We start from the raw sequence: 18,770 nt of genomic DNA on the forward strand, positions 1-18,770 counted from the left end.
AGTAGTAACTCCCAGCTCTGCTGATCCCCCACTCAGTAGTAAGCCTCAGCTCTGCTGATCCCCCACTCAGTAGTAAGCATCAGCTCTGCTGATCCCCCACTCAGTAGTAACCCCAGCTCTGCTGATCCCGAACTCAGTAGTAACCCCCAGCTCTGCTGATCCCCCACTTAGTAGTAACTCCCAGCTCTGCTGATCCCCCACTCAGTAGTAACTCCCAGCTCTGCTGATCCCCCACTCAGTAATAACTCCCAGCTCTGCTGATCCCCCACTCAGTAGTAAACCCCAGCTCTGCTGATCCCCCACTTAGTAGTAATCCCCAGCTCTGCTGATCCCCCACTCAGTAGTAACCCCCAGCTTTGCTGATCCCCCACTCAGTAGTAAGCCCCAGCTCTGCTGATCGCCCACTCAGTAGTAACCCCCAGCTCTACTGATCCCCCACTCAGTAGTAAACCACTGCTCTGCTGATCCCCCACTCAATAGTAAACCCCAGCTCTGCTGATTCCCCCACTCAGTAGTAACCTCCAGCTCTGCTGATCCCCCACTCAGTAGTAACCTCCAGCTCTGCTGATCCCCCACTCAGTAGTAACGCCCAGCTCTGCTGATCCCCCACTCAGTAGTAACTCACAGCTCTGCTGATCCCCCACTCAGTAGTAACTCCCAGCTCTGCTGATCCCCCACTCAGTAGTAAACCACTGCTCTGCTGATCCCCCACTCAATAGTAAACCCCAGCTCTGCTGATTCCCCCACTCAGTAGTAACCTCCAGCTCTGCTGATCCCCCACTCAGTAGTAACCTCCAGCTCTGCTGATCCCCCACTCAGTAGTAACTCCCAGCTCTGCTGATCCCCCACTCAGTAGTAACCCCCAGCTCTGCTGATCCCCCACTCAGTAGTAACTCCCAGCTCTGCTGATCCCCCACTCAGTAGTAACGCCCAGCTCTGCTGATCCCCCATTCAGTAGTAACCCACAGCTCTGCTGATCCCCCACTCAGTAGTAACCCACAGCTCTGCTGATCCCCCACTCAGTAGTAACCCCCAGCTCTGCTGATCCCCCACTCAGTAGTAACTCCCAGCTCTGCTGATCCCTCACTTAGTAGTAACGCCAAGCTCTGCTGATCCCCCACTCAGTAGTAACCCCCAGCTCTGCTGATCCCCCACTCAGTAGTAACTGCCAGCTCTGCTGATCCCCCACTCAGTAATAACCCCCAGCTCTGCTGATCCCCCACTCAGTAGTAACCCCCAGCTCTGCTGATCCCCCATTCAATAGTAACCCACAGCTCTGCTGATCCCCCACTCAGTAGTAACCCACAGCTCTGCTGATCCCCCACTCAGTAGTAACCCTCAGCTCTGCTGATCCCCCACTCAGTAGTAAGTCCCAGCTCTGCTGATCCCCCACTCAATAGTAACCCCCAGCTCTGCTGATCCCCCACTCAATAGTAACCCCCAGCTCTGCTGATCCCCCACTCAATAGTAACCCCCAGCTCTGCTGATCCCTCACTCAATAGTAACCCCCAGCTCTGCTGATCCCCTCCTCAGTAGTAACGCCCAGCTCTGCTAATCCTCTGGTTTGCTGATCCTCCTCTCTCTCTGGTTCCCGCTCACCTCCCTCTATATTGCTCCCACACTACATACCAGGTGTGACATTGTTAGTTTCTCCTGCTCTGGTCCCCCAGCTCTGCTGATCCTCTGCCACTCAGTCCTCTCTCTCCAGTCCCCCTCAGCTTCCATTATAGCGTTTTCATGTTGCACACAATGTGTGGCATCAACTAGTTGTTCTGGACCCCGCTCATCTTCCTACCACTCCTTGCTGCACACCAGATGTGACGTCTACACCAGACACTCCCAGAACATATACGTATGAACCAGAAGTGACTGCTGATGACATTTTCTGGCTAGTAAGTCCCAGCTCGGCTGATTCCCCACTCTGTAGTAACCTCCAACTCTGCTGATCCCCCGCTCAGTAGTAACCCCCAGCTCTGCTGATCCCCCACTCAGTAGTAACCACCAGCTCTGCTGATCCCCCACTCAGTAGTAACCACCAGCTCTGCTGATCCCCCACTCAGTAGTAACCCCCAGCTCTGCTGATCCCCCACTCAGTAGTAACCCCCAGCTCTGCTGATACCCACTCAGTAGTAACTCCCAGCTCTGCTGATTCCACACTCTGTAGTATCCTCCAGCTCTGCTGATCCCCCACTCAGTAATAACCCCCAGCTCTGCTGATCCACCACTCAGTAGTAACTCCCAGCTCTGCTGATCCCCCACTCAGTAGTAACCGCCAGCTCTACTGATCACCCACTCAGTAGTAACCCCCAGCTCTGCTGATCACCCACTCAGTAGTAAAAACACTCTAATGCTGAAAAATGCGGCAAACACGGTAAAATGCCACAAGTCAGTGTTTTTGGACTTTTTCTGATAAAAAAAAATATTTTTTTGGTCAAAAAAACCTAAATAATGCTAAAAAACGCAAACGCGAAAAAGCGCCGCTAAACACTAATGCAAAAACGCTAAAAAAAGCTGAAAAACACATTTTTAACATGACTTTACACAGCTAACGTTACCAGCGTTATCAAAACACCCCATGTGCATGGAGACTAAATGTGCAGGGCGCACACAGGGCGCGCACTCTCGGCACGTTTGCTTACACTTGGTTCGCAAATATGTGGCCTCCTGGCAGCTGGGCCTTGACGCCGGGAGGCCGCATATTTGCGTAGCCAATATAAACCAACATGTGCCGAGAACGCACCCTGTGCGCCCCCTGCACATTTACACATTTTGCGCACCGTCGGCGCGCCAGGGAATTAAACGCAAATCAGCTCTGACAGCACAAGGGTTCAGGCTATTTTTTAATTCTGTTTTTCCCCATTTGTTCCTGGATAATGAGAGTACATTTGGAGCATTTTGTCGTGTTTCCAGTGCAGATTGTTTTGTGCATACCATGTAATGTTCTATGTACATGTCATCCATTAGCAGCTCCCTATTGATGCAGGTGACCTCCCTGTATAAATCATCTGATTGTTCCATGGAATCCTCCCAGTGATAGGAACTTCGTGCCGATCATTAACTGCCCGTTTCTCTTGTAGGACAGTAATTACCAGAACCGGAGAGATGCTTCCATAATGAATGGAGCTCTCCTGTCCACTTCCCTTACCACTGACTTGTGAAACAGAGCTGAAATCGTTAGTTAATTAACAGCTCACCTTGAAATTAGTTTCTCCCTGCATTTTGGGCGCTGATATTTCTTGATGGATGATGAACAGATTGCGAGCAAAGGTCATCAGTGCTCCCTGGAGGTCCTCGCCGATGCTCCTTGTAATGAGATTCAGAGAGAAGCAGGTCAGGGTTGGAACACGCGCTCATCTACCTCTCGTTCTCAAACATGTTTATGTCTGCCGTGCCATTAATAGACCCGCGTTGGAATATCCGTCCCAATCAAGTTATGATATGTTATTTAATCTCCTTTATGTTATCTACATTTGGATCATTAAGCTCCATAGTAAGCACAGTTCCTAGTGTTCATTTATATGTTACTGACCACTGAATCAACCTGCATAGTAGGATAGTAGATTCATTTTTACATTGTAACATTGTTTCAGCTTGGACAAACGTAACTATGTGTATACTGTACCATACCTGTGGGATCTCTGTAGAAGCTGGAAATCACTGGAGGAAAAGAGATCTAATCTCCAAACACGGCAAGGTTTCTTCACAGTAAGAGCTGTGAGAATGTGGAATAGACTCCCTCAAGAGTTGGTTGTGGCCGGCTCAGTGGATTGCTGTAGGAAAGTCCTGGATTCTTTCTTGGATACACAGAATATAACTGGATATAACATTTATAGGGAAAGTTGATCCAGGGAATATCCGATTGCCTCTCAGGGGATCAGGAAGGAATTTTTTCCCCTGCAGGAGCAAATTGGATTGTGCTTTGCTGTATAATTGCCTTTGAGACACTTACCTGCTACAAGCTTGTGCATATCACAGAAAACACATGGTCTGCACTTGTTCCAGGTAAGTGACCCAAGTAGAGATCTGAGCAACAACCCTGTAGTATCAAGTCAGCTCCCATAATGACAGCTCCCAGACTTCTGTCCTGATGGGTAAGGTTCCCTTGATAGAGAAACGTTTGTGGCCCTCTCAACTACATATGGAGGAAAAACAACCCACCCCACAACAGCCAAACCCCCATCCTACGGCTGTTGTGGATCTTGGTGGATTGAAGGGTTGCTCCAAGACTGTCATCCTGATCCTTCCTTTCCCAATTATCGGTAACTTTCATGTGGATATGGGGTGTCCCGGCACTCTACTGGTCGCAAGTTTGTTCCAGGTCAGTGTCTACATACCTCCTGAGAATGGTAGCTTTCAGAATCCTTCTGGCTTCCTACTCATCACCCAATATTTAGCATTGACGGGGGATCAGGAAGGAATTTTTCCCCCTGCAGGATGCAAATTGGATCGCGCTTTGCTGGGTTTTTTTGCCTTCCTCTGGATCAACTGTGGGTGTAGGATTATAACTTTTTTTATGGTTGAACTGGATTGACTTTTGTCTTTTTTCAGCCAGACTAACTATGTAACTATGATACACGTTACATATCACCACATGCATCAGAGTGAGATCAATCATTCTAGGCCTCTTATTCACGGTTAGTTCTAAATGGATGACCTGAAGGGGCTTTTAAAATGTTGCCAATGGAAAATATAAGGTACCAAAGTTTGTTGTAGACACAGCTATTACAAAGGGTGTATTTACCACAAGGCAAACAAGGCATTTGCCTAGGGCGGCACTTTTCAGGGTGGGGGCAGCACTGCCCCTTGGAAGAAGGGATTGAAGAAGGGACACACGCGGCATGGGGACCTGGTGGGTTCCGAGACATGCTGTGGGTTTCATGACGGTGTATGCACAGCCCGACTCTCGTTCCTGGGGATGTCCGGAGCTTCGAAGGTGAGTGTCTTTCTCTCTCAAGCCATGGGGGATGGTGGCTGGTGTATGGGGGGCAGTGGTACTGGAAGGCTCGGGTGGAGGGCACGGGTGTTCTTGGTCAATGTCGAGCTGTTTCTGTGGAGGGGGGGGGGGGCAATATTTGTGTTGCCTAGGGCAGCACAAACCCTAAATAAACCACTGGCTACTACACTGATTTCCAAAAGTTCCCAAGACTTGTGTCGAACGGCTGCCCTGCTGAATTGTGAACACAGGAGGTCGGCCGCTGTGCTTGGGTGCCATTCAGAGGATACATTTTCTCAATGAATGCAAAGTATTCTTTGATTGGATGAGGTAAGGAATGTGACATCACCTCCCTGCCTCTCCACCTCATCCGATCAGAAAACAGTTTGCAATCAATGAGAAAATGCAAAGCATCATCTGAATGGCACCCATGCCCAGCGGCCGAACTCCTGTGTTCACAATACAGCAGGGCAGCCGCTCAGCACGGGACCTGGAAGCTATTGGAGATCACTGGAGTAGCAGTGTAGTAGCGGTGTGTACTTGATTTCCAGCTTCGAAAGGGATTCTACAGACAGTGGTGTATTTACTCATTGTGCTGCCCTAGGCAACACTAAAATTGGGCACCCCCCCCCCCCCCCAAGAGCCGCACGGTCACTTTTTGCAGCCTTCAGTGGTTCCTAGGTTCCTCTGAGGAGCCCATTACCTTGGTAAACTGTTCAGGATGGCGAGTGGGAGGAGCTTGGGGAACATCAGTATATGTAACAATTATACCACAAGTCAAGTATCAACGTTGGAGTGATATCAATAATTCTAGAGCCATCATTTATGGTTATCTCTAAACTGATAGCCTGTAAAGAATTTTAAAACGTCACTTATGGACTATTTTGGGTGCTGAAGTTTCTTACCCTCTCATGGGCAAACACAATTTTAAAACTTGACATGTTTGGTATCTATTTACTTGATGTAACCTCATCTTTTTTTTATTTACCAAAGAAAAAAAAATCTGTTATTATATTGTGTTTGCTTGCACTAATTTTAGAGTATTTTTCCTAAAAATATAAATTGGATAAATAGCTGCACAAATATTACGCAGAGTAAAAAATTGCAAATGACACCATTTTATTCTCCAAGGCGTCTTCTTTTAGAAAATATACACTAACCGGCCTCTTTATTAGGTCTACCTGTTCAATTGCTTGCTAACACAAATGGCTAATCAGCCAATCACATGGCAGCAACTCAATGCATTTAGGCATTTAGACGTGGTGAAGATGACTTGCTGAAGTTCGAACCGAGCATTAGAATGGGGAGGAAAGGGGATTTAAGTGACTTTGAATGTGGCATGGTTGTTGGTTCCAGATGGGCTGGTCTGAGTATTTCAAAAACTGCTGATCTACTGGGATTTTCACACACAAGCATCTCAAGTTTACAGAGAATGGTCCAAAAAAGAGAAAATATCCAGTGAGCGGCAGTTGTGTGGAGGCAAATGCCTTGTTGATGTCAGAGGTCAGAGGAGAATGGGCAGACTGATTCCAGATGATAGAAAGGCAACAGTAACACAAATGACCACTCGTTACAACCAAGGTATGCAGAATACCATCACTGAATGCACAACACGTCCAACCTTGAAGCAGATGGGCACAGCAGCAGAAGACCACACTGGGTGCCACTCCTGTCAGCTAAGAGCAGGACACAGAGGCTACAATTCACACAGGCTCACCAAAATTGGACAATAGAAGATTGGAAAAATGTTGCCTGGTCTGATAAGTCTGGATTTCAGATGCGACATTCAGATGGTAGGGTCAGAATTTGCCATAAGCAAGATGAATGCATGGATCCATCCTGCCTTGTATCCACGGTTCAGGCTGGTGGTGGTGGTGGTGTCATGGTGTGGTGGATCCATCCTGCCTTGTATCCACGGTTCAGGCTGGTGGTGGTGGTGGTGTCATGGTGTGGTGGATCCATCCTGCCTTGTATCCACGGTTCAGGCTGGTGGTGTGATGGTTTGGTGGATCCATCCTGGCTTGTATCCACGGTTCAGGCTGGTGGTGGTGGTGGTGTCATGGTGTGGTGGATCCATCCTGCCTTGTATCCACGGTTCAGGCTGGTGGTGGTGGTGGTGTCATGGTGTGGTGGATCCATCCTGCCTTGTATCAATGGTTCAGGCTGGTGGTGGTGGTGTGATGGTTTGGTGGATCCATCCTGGCTTGTATCCACGGTTTAGGCTGGTGGTGGTGGTGTAATAGTTTGGGGGAGATTTTCTTGGCACACTTTGGGCCCCTTAGTACTAGTTAAGCATCGTTTAAATGCCACGGCCTACCTGAGTATTGTTGCTGACTGTGTCCACCCCTCTCTGACTCCAGTGGCTTCCACAGTCACCAGATCTCCATCCAATAGAGCACCTTTGGGATGTGGTGAAATGGGAGATTGGCATCATGGATGAGCAGCCGACAAATCTGCAGCAACTGCGTGATGCTATCATGTCAATATGGACCAAAATCTATGAAGAACGTTTCCAACACCTTGGTGGATCTATGCCATACAGAATGAAGACAAAAGGGGGTCCAACCTGGGCCTAGCAAGGTGGACCTCATAAAGTGGCCGATGAGTGTATAACTGTGTTGAGGTTTTAACTATATTTTCTAGCAAAAAAAATGCAGATTTAACAGGTTTGCGAAAATTGTGCTGGAGAGCTTGTTCTTTTGAAAAACAAACAGACTTACTGGCTGGCTCACCACATGAAAACAGAGGAAAGAAAGCCTGAAAAAGAAAACTAATGCAGCCATCAGATCTAAGAATTGGTAAGCTGCAATATAATACATGTTTGCTTTTGGGTTTAATACCGCTTTAACTGTCTCCCAAAACAGTTACCCTCAAGGCACGCCATGAATGATAACCTGACAGGGTAACTGTGATGGGAGTCACCTTCGGGTGGGAGGCCCATGGAACACAGCTCACTTTGGAGAGGTGGGGAGACCCCTGTCTCAGCTCCGAATATCCCTCTTATGTGTAAGTCACCCTGTGCCTGTTAGGGATACAGGGTGATCTGTCCAAATATTGGGGTGGGGGGTTGTGGATTGTTTAATTCCATGTGGTTGCATCCCATTGTTCTATTGTGTGTCTTGCTTGGGAGCAAACTATTATGGAATGTATGTGTTTGTGTTTTGGCTTGGTGGGGGGGTGTCTCCAGCAGTCCTCCCTCCTGATTTGACTGTGTGTTGGTGTGTCTCTTGTTACTAAATGTAGATTGCCCTGCCCTGTGCCATTATTCAGGGAGGGGGGGTTGTTCCCTTGAAGGTATATATCTTGTATCTGTGTTAACATAAAGTAGTCTATTTCCTGCTTTACTTCAAGACTGGTGTCGTCTAGTCTTGTATGGTCAGCGGTGGTGTCTGTGGTCGGTGTTCGGACGGGGAAGCGGTAGTCTAACGGAAATACTCAGCGCGTAACCAGGAATGACAACTGCCACTGTTACTAGTGTGCCTATGTTAGCTCTCAACCAGACACCAAATGCATGGTATCATAGCTGATCACATGCGCTGCACCCTGGCACCTGCAGATCAAACAGAGGCCAAGATGGCGGCTTCCTTGGCTGTAAAGGAAAGGAAGGTTTAGTTCCACTTTAAATGTCACAACTCCATGTGTAGCATACATATGCATAGATAGTGGGGGACCATGTGTGAGGTCGGGCATCTGCCAACGTTAATAAAGCTGAAAAAGGGAGAAAACATAAATCTTTCCAATGGAAGCTCCGCAATTTTAATAATTGAAGACTGTGGCACAAGCCCCACCATAACCAGCTCTCCTCCAGGTCCATTATCATGTGTAGAATATTAATAGTATACACATAGAATATTTACAGGGACGGTGTAGCCTGTCTCATCCTTTCACAATCAATCCAAAATGGATGCAATGGGACCTCCAAGTACTCACTGCAGCGTCAGAGCGCCAGAACAAAGCGTACAATTTTATGTAGAGTACTGCCTTCTGAATATTGGATTCACCGAGCAGTAGCTCTTTGCTTTCTACTGCGCCATCCGGCATGGACTGTGACCCCTAGGCAGTGCCAGCCCAAGATCATCTGGAGGTCTTTGAAGACCCCCCCACCCAGAGTGTGACACCAGCCCAGATCAGGAGACAACGAGCCAGGCGCCTGTGCTGGATGACACCCGAGACCGGGATCACCCTGAAGAGCTGCCGCTGCATTTCTGGGATCTTGGATTAAAGGACAGTTGGGGATCAAGGAAATCTCTGGATTATTGTGAACTAGTTGTAGAAGTCCCCACTTGCAGAACCAGTTCAAAAAGGGGACGCCAGATGGTGACACGCTTGAGACATGTTTAAGAATTTTGGAGTACCTACCCCGAGTTGCGATTGGAAGGTGTATGACCCTGTCCTTATCTTGGCAATCGATGACCGCTACCTGATACTACAGGATAAATCTTACATGCGTATTTTTGACGCACTTCTGGTGAGTGCGCATTTTTTTCCCCAGATTCACCGTGTGGTACACTGGAATTTTAACCCACGCACCCATTAGGATGTATCGGATCCCCACGTTGGGCCTTTATTTTGGGACTTTTCATTTCACTCAATCTCACCTCAGTGTGATCTGATATTTGCACTTGATTTTATAATATGATATTTATGTTATTTTAGCGCTGCACCTTATTTATATATATATATGTATTTTACTGGAAGGTTCTTTCTTGGTTACCTTTTCTGGTGTTCTAGCTGCTTTCCTTTATAGATCCCCGGATAGCGCTCGCATATTATCTCTTTATTACTTAGTAGCTCTTTGCCGACAGACGCAATGGGGCTGATTTACCGAAGGCAAATAGGCTGCTCTCCTTGCAAGGGAATTTGCCTTTAGCTTACTGAATGAGGTGAAGCTCTGCTGACTTCCATCATCCAATCATCTGCAAACAAAAATACGTTTTTTTTTCCTACTTCCTTGCACCTGATTGTGTAGACGTTGAAGGGAATTTTCACCACTTTATGGAAACTTCCCTTGCAAACTGAACAGTCTATTTGCCTTTGTTAACTCAACCCTAGTATGGTCCGGACAATGAGTCCTCATGCACACGGGATGTTTTTACAGCGCCTGTTTTTAGTTTTTTAATGTTTTTTTCTACAGCCAGTAACCCTCCCCCCAGCATGTTATTCTATGTGTCCATACACACATAGACTGGAATCAACGTTTTTTGGCTGGGACATTTTTTGGCTGGAAAAAGACTGAGGACTAGCGGGTTTCTAGAGGAGTTTGTTAGCTGTAAAAACGCTCTAATACTGAAAAAACACGGTAAAATGCCGCAAACCGCCGTTTTTGGACTTTTTTGACCCCCCTCCCAATTTTTTTCTCTATAATAAAAAAGCTAAAAACGCAAATGCGGAAAAACGCCGCTAAACACTAATGCAAAAACGCTAAAAAAAAGCTGAAAAAAATTTTTAATGTGACTTTACACAGCTAATGTTACCAACGTTATCAAAACGTCCCGTGTGCATGGAGCCTGAATGGATGGATGGGATGGAAGGGAGGGATGGATAAGATGGGATTAATGGATGGATGGGATGGGAAGGAGGAATCGGAGGGATGGATGGGAGGGATAGATGGATGGAATGGGATTGGGGGGAGGAGGGAGGGAGGGATGGGTGGGATAGATAAGATGGAATGGATGGGATTAATGGATGGATGGGAAAGGATGGATGGGATGGCATTAGAGGGAGGGATGCATGGGATGGAAGGAAGGATGGATGGATGAGAGGGGAGAGAGGGAGGGATGGATGGGATGGATAAGATGGAATGGATGGGGTGGGATCAATGGATGGATGGGGAAGAATGGATGGGAGGGAAGGAATGGGATGGGTGGGATGGGAGGGGTGGATGGGGGGGGTGGATGGGGGGGGGGGATGGAGGGGGGGATGGAGGGAGGGTGGGAGGGATAATATGGAATGGATGGAATGGATGGATGAAAGGATAAATAAATGGATGGGATGGATAGGCCGGGCCCTCCACTGACCAATGAGGTGATGGTACAGGAGTGGTCCACAGACAGTGCCGGTATACTCACAGCATTCCTATTCGATGCCTTTTCAGGTTTTCCAGCAGCACGAACACCGTACCTTGCTTCTCCTGACAAAGCACAGAGAAATGGGATGCAATCTAAGTGAATGAATCAGTCAATATTTATTAACTTCCTAACACAACATTCTGCCATTTTCCATAAGGGACGATGTCAAAGGTGAAGCGTTGATTTCCTGCCTGTTCTATTCGCCCATCGGCCACCCTTACCCAACATTCAGTGTGCGCAAAGATTGGGCTCAATACACCGACTAGGAGACAATGTACGTACTGGATGAATCAGATGTGGGCAGGGAGGGAGATTGGCACAGTGGGGGGGGGGGGGGGCAATTACTGGAACCAATCCCCTGTATGGGTCTCTCTGCGTCAGCTGACAGCTGGTTGCTTCTCCTCTCCCTCCTGCTGGCTTTCAGCTGCTGCAGAGAGAGCCATACAGGGGATCGGTTCCAGTAATTCCCCCCGCCACACCCATCACCCTCCATGTGCACCATTTTCCCCTTGCTGCCCAGGCCCCCCTGTGTGCCCCTCCGATGGTGCTTCCCTCCTCTCCTTTCCACCAGAAGCTGCAAGCACACAATAAGATCCTTCAGGATAGAGAGCGGGGGAAGGGTCTGGTAAATATGTCCTTTCCCGAATGGACACAATGAGTGATCGGTAATGATCACTTACTGTGTTCATTCATAACTGAGACATAGTAAACGTTTTAGGAGGGGGCCTTGGATGTATGGGGCCCCATGGTTTCTAGCAGCAGCCCTGCCCCCACCACCAAAATTCTATCCGGTCAGGGCTGTACATGTTCCACTGTCAGTACATGTACCACTGATTTGCTGCAGCAATTTTAGGTCAACCTGCAGAGTTTAACAGGTGGCACCAGTTTTGGGGGGGGGGGGTGTCAAAGTGGTTGTAAAGGTTGCAGGTTTTTTCTATTTGACCTTAATCCACTCTCTGCATTAAGGTAACAAACCTTCTATTGTCAGCCCCTCCCCCCCTTATACTTACCTGAGAAGGGAGCAGGGGCGGGGCTTGGCCATACTTTTAGAGTCAAAGGACGGGATGGAGCCTACACATGTGCCACCATAGAAAGTGGCTTCCTATGGCGGCACACGGACAAGAGGTGGAACCAGGCGCATCAGCAGGGGACCCGAGAAGAGGAGGATGGGGGCTGCTCTGTGCAAAACCATTACACAGAGCAGGTAAGTATGACATGTTTGATCATTTAAAAAGAAAAAAAATGTAACTTTACAATCACTTCAAGTTTAAAGCAAACTTGAGAAAGGGTGAGGATGCCTGAAACTTTGTTCCTGCACTTGCCTTTGGAATAAATGTATATCCAGCATATCACAAAGTTCACCACTTTCCTTGTATATATGTGTATATGGCCTGTATGTGGCCTTCATCTGGAACTTGGTGGGACTAAGTTCCACCACCTCTGGCTCAGGCCTTCTGCTCTCTGCTCACCACTATCACTTGTAAACACAGAAGTCCGGTTTCTGAAGTCTGGTTTCTGTGTTTACAAGTGACAGCTAGTCTTCCAGTGGCTCCCAGAGATCTGATCTCCTGAGCAGATCCCACTGAGTGCAGGACAGGGATAAGGGAGGTGCAGGTGCCTGGGGTGCAGTGTGGATGCTGACACCCCCACTGGATGATCTTCCTGCAAGTGAGAGAGGCGGAGCCACCTACAGTGTGGAGGGAGGTACTAGAGCCATCTGGGTGCTTCAGCTTAATACGGCAACAAAAGTAAGACACGTGGAAGATGGTGGAGCTTTTAAGGGGGCGGGTAGAAGATGGGGCAGTGGAGGAGGGAGGTTGCATGCAGAGGTCAGAGCTGAAGCGGGGTGAAAGGGAGATGTTGATGGGGGATGCAGAGGTAAGCAGCTGTGGAAGAAGGCTGAACTCTGCACTCTGTACACAGCCCACTCCTGAACTCTGCACTCTGTACACAGCCCACTCCTGAACTCTGCACTCTGTACACAGCCCACTCCTGAACTCTGCACTCTGTACACAGCGCACTCCTGAACTCTGCACTCTGTACACAGCCCACTCCTGAACTCTGCACTCTGTACACAGCCCACTCCTGAACTCTGCACTCTGTACACAGCCCACTCCTGAACTCTGCACTCTGTACACAGCCCACTCCTGAACTCTGCACTCTGTACACAGCCCACTCCTGAACTCTGCACTCTGTACACAGCCCACTCCTGAACTCTGCACTCTGTACACAGCCCACTCCTGGACTCTGCACTCTGTACACAGCCCACTCCTGGACTCTGCACTCTGTACACAGCCCACTCCTGGACTCTGCACTCTGTACACAGCGCACTCCTGAACTCTACACTCTGTACACAGCCTACTTCTGAACTCTGCGTTCTGTACACAGCCCACTCCTGAACTCTGCGTTCTGTACACAGCCCACTCCTGAACTCTGCGTTCTGTACACAGCCCACTCCTGAACTCTGCACTCTGTACACAGCCCACTCCTGAACTCTGCACTCTGTACACAGCCCACTCCTGAACTCTGCACTCTGTACACAGCCCACTCCTGAACTCTGCACTCTGTACACAGCGCACTCCTGAACTCTGCACTCTGTACACAGCCCACTCCTGAACTCTGCACTCTGTACACAGCGCACTCCTGAACTCTGCACTCTGTATTATTTGTTTTTTTAATCAAATCAATTCATCCAAACACCTCATGAGCTCGGGAATATGTAATATGTTTTTAGAGACACTGTGAGCACACCTATAACTATTGAAGTTTCACAGCCTTACCTTGACATCATATCCAATGCCATGGGCTTTGCACATCTGAAAGAACACATTGTAATACACAAGCGAGAGGTTTGTGTGAACCAGGCGTGTGCTGAGGACAGCGACTCTGCTGCAAAGCAGGGGCGTCTGAAAACAAAAACATCAGGGAAAGGACATTTAAGGTGACATTAATGCATTATGCAGAAGAGTTTTTAATTGAAAAAAAAAAAACATGAAGAACTAAGTAGCAATTTCAGATCCAAAGAGAATACAAAGGAACTCTGGTTCGGCCTCATCTGGAGTATGCCGACCAGTTCTGGTCACCAGTCCTCAGGAAGGAAGTGCTGGAACTGGAGAGAGACCAGAGAAGAGAAAAAACAGCTAACAAGGGGACTGGAGGACTTCACGTGGAATAACTAAAAGCATTAAACGTATTCTCCGTGGAGAAGAGACGCCTAAGAGGAGATATGAAAGCGATATACAAATATCTCAATGGTGATTCCAGCATAGGGAGAAAACGATTTAGACTCAGATTGCTTAACTTCTTCCCTATCGCACTATAGCCGAAAGATGGCTGCAGCGAGGTTGTCTAGTTATGGGAGGAAGAAAGGGGATTTAAGTGACTTTGAACATGACATGGTTGTTGGTGCCAGACGGCTGGCCTGAGCATTTCAGAAACTGCTGATCTACTGGGATTTTCACACACAACCATCTCTAGGGTTTACAGAGAATGGTCCGAAAAAGAGAAAATATCCAGTGAGCGGCAGTTGTGTGGAGGAAAATGCCTTGTTGATATCTTAGCACTAGCAAGGGGGACCTAATAAAGTGGCCAGTGAGTATGTATAAAGAGAGAGAGAGAAATTTTTATAATTAAAATATTATTATGTATTTTATTTTTTAAACTTGTATACTTTTTTTTAAATCTTATTACTAATTTAAATTATTTTGGCTTTTCTTTTTCTTTATATATATATGTACTGTATCTCTATTTCTGAGCTGAGGGGAATGTTTGGGTATAAAAATTAAAAAATGCTTGCAAATGCTTACGCTAAAAAATGTTGCAAAATACACATAAACACGTGATAAATACACGGCAAAACGCACATTAACACTGTTTTTTTCCTCATAGCAGGTCCTGGCATTTTTATTGTGCACAAGCCCTTACTGTAAATGCTTAAAAAGTGTTAGCTGGAATTTGGCTTCCATTTGTCAAGTCCATCTAAATCTGCTAGTCATCTAACACTCCCCGGCTGTCCAAGGGTGTCCCTGTACACTCCCCCGCTGTCCAAGGGTACCTCTGTACACTCCCCTGCTGTCCAAGGGTGTCCCTGTACACTCCCCCGCTGTCCAAGGGTGTCCCTGTACACTCCCCCGCTGTCCAAGGGTACCTCTGTACACTCCCCTGCTGTCCAAGGATGTCCCTGTACAATCCCCTGCTGTCTAAGGGTGTCCCTGTACACTCCCCTGCTGTCCAAAGGTGTCTCTGTACACTACCCTGCTATCCAAGGGTGTCTCTGTACACTCCCCTGCTGTCCAAGGGTGTCTCTGTACACTCCCCTGCTGTCCAAGGGTGTCTCTGTACACTCCCCTGCTATCCAAGGGTGTCTCTGTACACTCCCCTGCTGTCCAACGTTGTCTCTGTACACTCCCCTGCTGTCCAAGGTTGTCTCTGTACACTCCCCTGCTGTCCAAGGTTGTCTCTGTACACTCCCCTGCTGTCCAAGGGTATCTCTGTACACTCCCCTGCTGTCCAAAGGTGTCTCTGTACACTCCCCTGCTGTCCAAGGGTGTCTCTCTACACTCTTCTGCTGTCCAAGGGTGTCCCTGTACACTCCCCTGCTGTCCAAGGGTGTCTCTGTACACTCCCCTGCTGTCCAAGGGTGTCTCTGTACACTCCCCTGCTCTCCAAGGGTGTCTCTCTACACTCCGCTGCTGTCCAAGGTTGTCTCTCTACACTCCCCTGCTGTCCAAGGGTGTCCCTGTACACTCCCCCGCTGTTCAAGGGTGTCCCTGTACACTCCCCTGCTGTCCAAGGGTGTCCCTGTACACTCCCCTGCTGTCCAAGGGTGTCTCTGTACACTCCCTGCTGTCCAAGGGTGTCTCTGTACACTCCCCTGCTGTCCAAGGGTGTCTCTGTACACTCCCTGCTGTCTAAGGGTGTCTCTGTACACTCCCCTGCTGTCCAAGGGTGTCCCTGTACACTCCCCCGCTGTCCAAGGGTGTCTCTGTACACTCCCCTGCTGTCCAAGGGTGTCTCTGTTGCTCCCCCAACCAGAATGGAGACACTCTAAGCCCGAACGTGTATCACTGGCAGGATCACCAGGTGAAACAAAAAGGAAATAATCCTAAAAAAAAAAGAAAACTAATGCAACCACATCTAAGATTTGGTAAGCTGCGATATATCACATTTTTGTATTTGGTTTCAATACTTTATACATAATGCAGATTACGAATTCTTTGTTGGAGGGATGATGGTCCCTAATATCTCATATTCGGGTATTTCCTAACAATACTCACTGCTCATTTTCTCACCACTCTGGAGAAAGTGTTGTTTATTCCGGTGTAATAACGCACAGCAGAGACCCAGTTATGGCCTCAGCGATCATATAGGAGACATACCACTGGTGTTTACTGAACACAGGCGCGGGTACATAAGTGGTCCCTGTCCGTGTATCACAAAGGACATTGAATGATTTGCTACATAAAAATGGTGCAGCGTGTTCTCATCCAGCCTCCCCCAGGAACACAATGTGCACACCGCTCTTTATGGCTTTCTCTGATCAATACCTTTTATAGGCTGTAATCCAAAACCTTTGTGAGGAACCAAAGAGCAGCGTATCGATGGCTTGGTTTTACAGCTGACCTGCTCTATTGGGCTCCCAATGTTTACACGTCCTCCCCCTTGCCTGACAATTAATGGAAAAAAAACAGTTTTGCTTCCCTGCCACGTAAAAAGTGGATATTTCTGACTCGCTGCATCGTTCCCCATACACTACAAGTGACTAATTTATTAAACAGAAAAAAAATCAACTTCATCTGGAGTGGCCCGCTCAGCTATGTTATAGATCAAGGACATTAAAAGGAAAATTCGGCCAAAACAGATCCTACGATATTTTTTTTTGCAGAGCAGGTCGGCGTTCGATCCTGGCGTCAATTGACCAAATGATTTAACATATAAGCACTAAAGGACAGATGACGCAACATTCGTGTTCTACTCCCTCTAGTGGACTAATGAGGGATTCCTTTTAGTGGATAACCCAAGAGCCTAACTCCGCATTTAAAGGACAAGTTCACCTTTGGGAACATGGTGGAACATGCAATATGTAAACATGTAAAAACGGGTGGAACATGTAATATGTAAACATGTAAAAAGGGGTGGAACATGTAATATTCAAACATGTAAAAACAGGTGGAACATGTAATATGTAAACATGTAAAAAGGGGTGGAACATGTAATATTCAAACATGTAAAAACGGGTGGAACATGTAATATGTAAACATGTAAAAAGGGGTGGAACATGTAATATTCAAACATGTAAAAACAGGTGGAACATGTAATATGTTCCCATAGCCGCAACCCCGATCATGCAACACTGTACACTAATGAAAATTTTTTTTTTCACACAAATAGAGTTTTCCTTTGGAGGTATTTGATCACCACTGTTTTTTTTTTTTTTTTTATATAAATGAAAAAAGGCCAAACATTTTTTTTAAAAAACCCAATATTTTCTACTATCTGTTATAAAACATCCAATAGAAAAAAAATCAAAGCATCAAATTTCTTCATAAATTTGGGATAAAATGTATTCTGCTATATGTCTAAGTTATGTACAGAGCCTAAAAATTATGGTGTATATATACTGGAATTTATGCAGTTATGACGCTATACTTACAGTCTACTTACAGAGACTTAGGCTCCACCCACACTGGGGGGGGGCGTTTTAATAACACTGGTAACGTTAGCTGTGTAAAGTCAAGTTAAAAACCAGTTTTTCAGCATTTTTGCATTAGAGTTTAGTGTTATTTTGACAAGTTTTTTAGTTTTTTAACTAAAAAAAGTCCACAAACACCGGCTTGCCGCGATTTACCACATTTTTCAGTGTTAGAGCATTTTTACAGATAACAAACTCCTCTAGAAGCCCACTAGTCCTGGGGTTTTTTTTCCCAGCCAAACGCCCCTGCCAAGAAACGTTGATTACAGTCTATGTGTGTATGGACACATAGGATAATATGCTGGGGGGGTTTACTGGCTGTAGAAAAAAACGTCAAAAGCCAAAAACAGTCGCTGTAAAAACGTCCCGTGTGCATGAGGACTTTTAGTGGGACTGTGATAGTGTGGTAGGAAATCTGGCACTAACAGACACTAGCTGGGGGGACACTAACTAACTGACACTGAAGTCGCTAGCGACACTAATACAGTGATCCGTGATAATAATGTACACTGTGCTAATGACACTGACTAAGAAAGGGGAATCAAGGGGTTAACTGTGTGCCTAACAACTGTAATGTGTGCATTGTGGGCTGCTTTTACTCACAGACCTGACTGCTGTTTTGTTTTTTCTCCCAGCTGAGAGAATAAACAGCCAGATTACCAATGCAAGGAGCATTCCTTCTACTGACCACTAATGTAAGGGGCACTGCCATCAGGATGATTGGGGTAGTCGTTTCTTAACCTCTACCACACTCTCATCACCCAAAACAGTTCTCTTCAAGCTTTTTGACTCCCCCTCATCCATAGATGATAAAGAAATGGATAAATCAGACTCCATCTCATCACCTGAAAAAACTGAATAGGTGTTGCCAAGAGGGACCCCTCCTGGGTCTGATTCTGAAGAAGAGAGGACAGCTCTTCTCATCCGCCTCTTCTTTTTCTTCCTCTTGACCTCTCCCACCCCTCATCATCTTAATCCCCTTCAGCAGGAGGTGAGACATGGAACATGGACACCCCTCCCTGAGCCCCATCGGCTCCACCCCCCTCCAGCACCCCCACACTCTCCTGACCACGTTTGT

At 47.1% G+C, this 18,770-nt stretch overlaps 1 protein-coding gene across 1 annotated transcript in view; it reads right to left on the reverse strand.

Moving 5' to 3' along the window:
- Positions 1-18,770, reverse strand: part of LOC149428243 (IQ domain-containing protein H-like) — a 50,993-nt gene that overhangs the window by 5,537 nt on the left and 26,686 nt on the right. The window contains exons 4-6 of the mRNA XM_089667563.1: positions 13,782-13,907; positions 11,002-11,063; positions 3,195-3,303 (exon numbers count right to left, since the gene is read on the reverse strand). Of these exons, the coding sequence (XP_089523689.1) occupies positions 3,195-3,303; positions 11,002-11,063; positions 13,782-13,907 (297 nt within the window). The remainder of the gene's footprint in view (positions 1-3,194; positions 3,304-11,001; positions 11,064-13,781; positions 13,908-18,770) is intronic.

The sequence above is a fragment of the Staurois parvus genome, unplaced genomic scaffold, assembly GCF_062004578.1.
Source record: "Staurois parvus isolate SC_StPar_1 unplaced genomic scaffold, SC_StPar_1.0 ptg003372l, whole genome shotgun sequence".
In the NCBI taxonomy this organism is placed as follows: Eukaryota; Metazoa; Chordata; class Amphibia; order Anura; family Ranidae; genus Staurois; species Staurois parvus.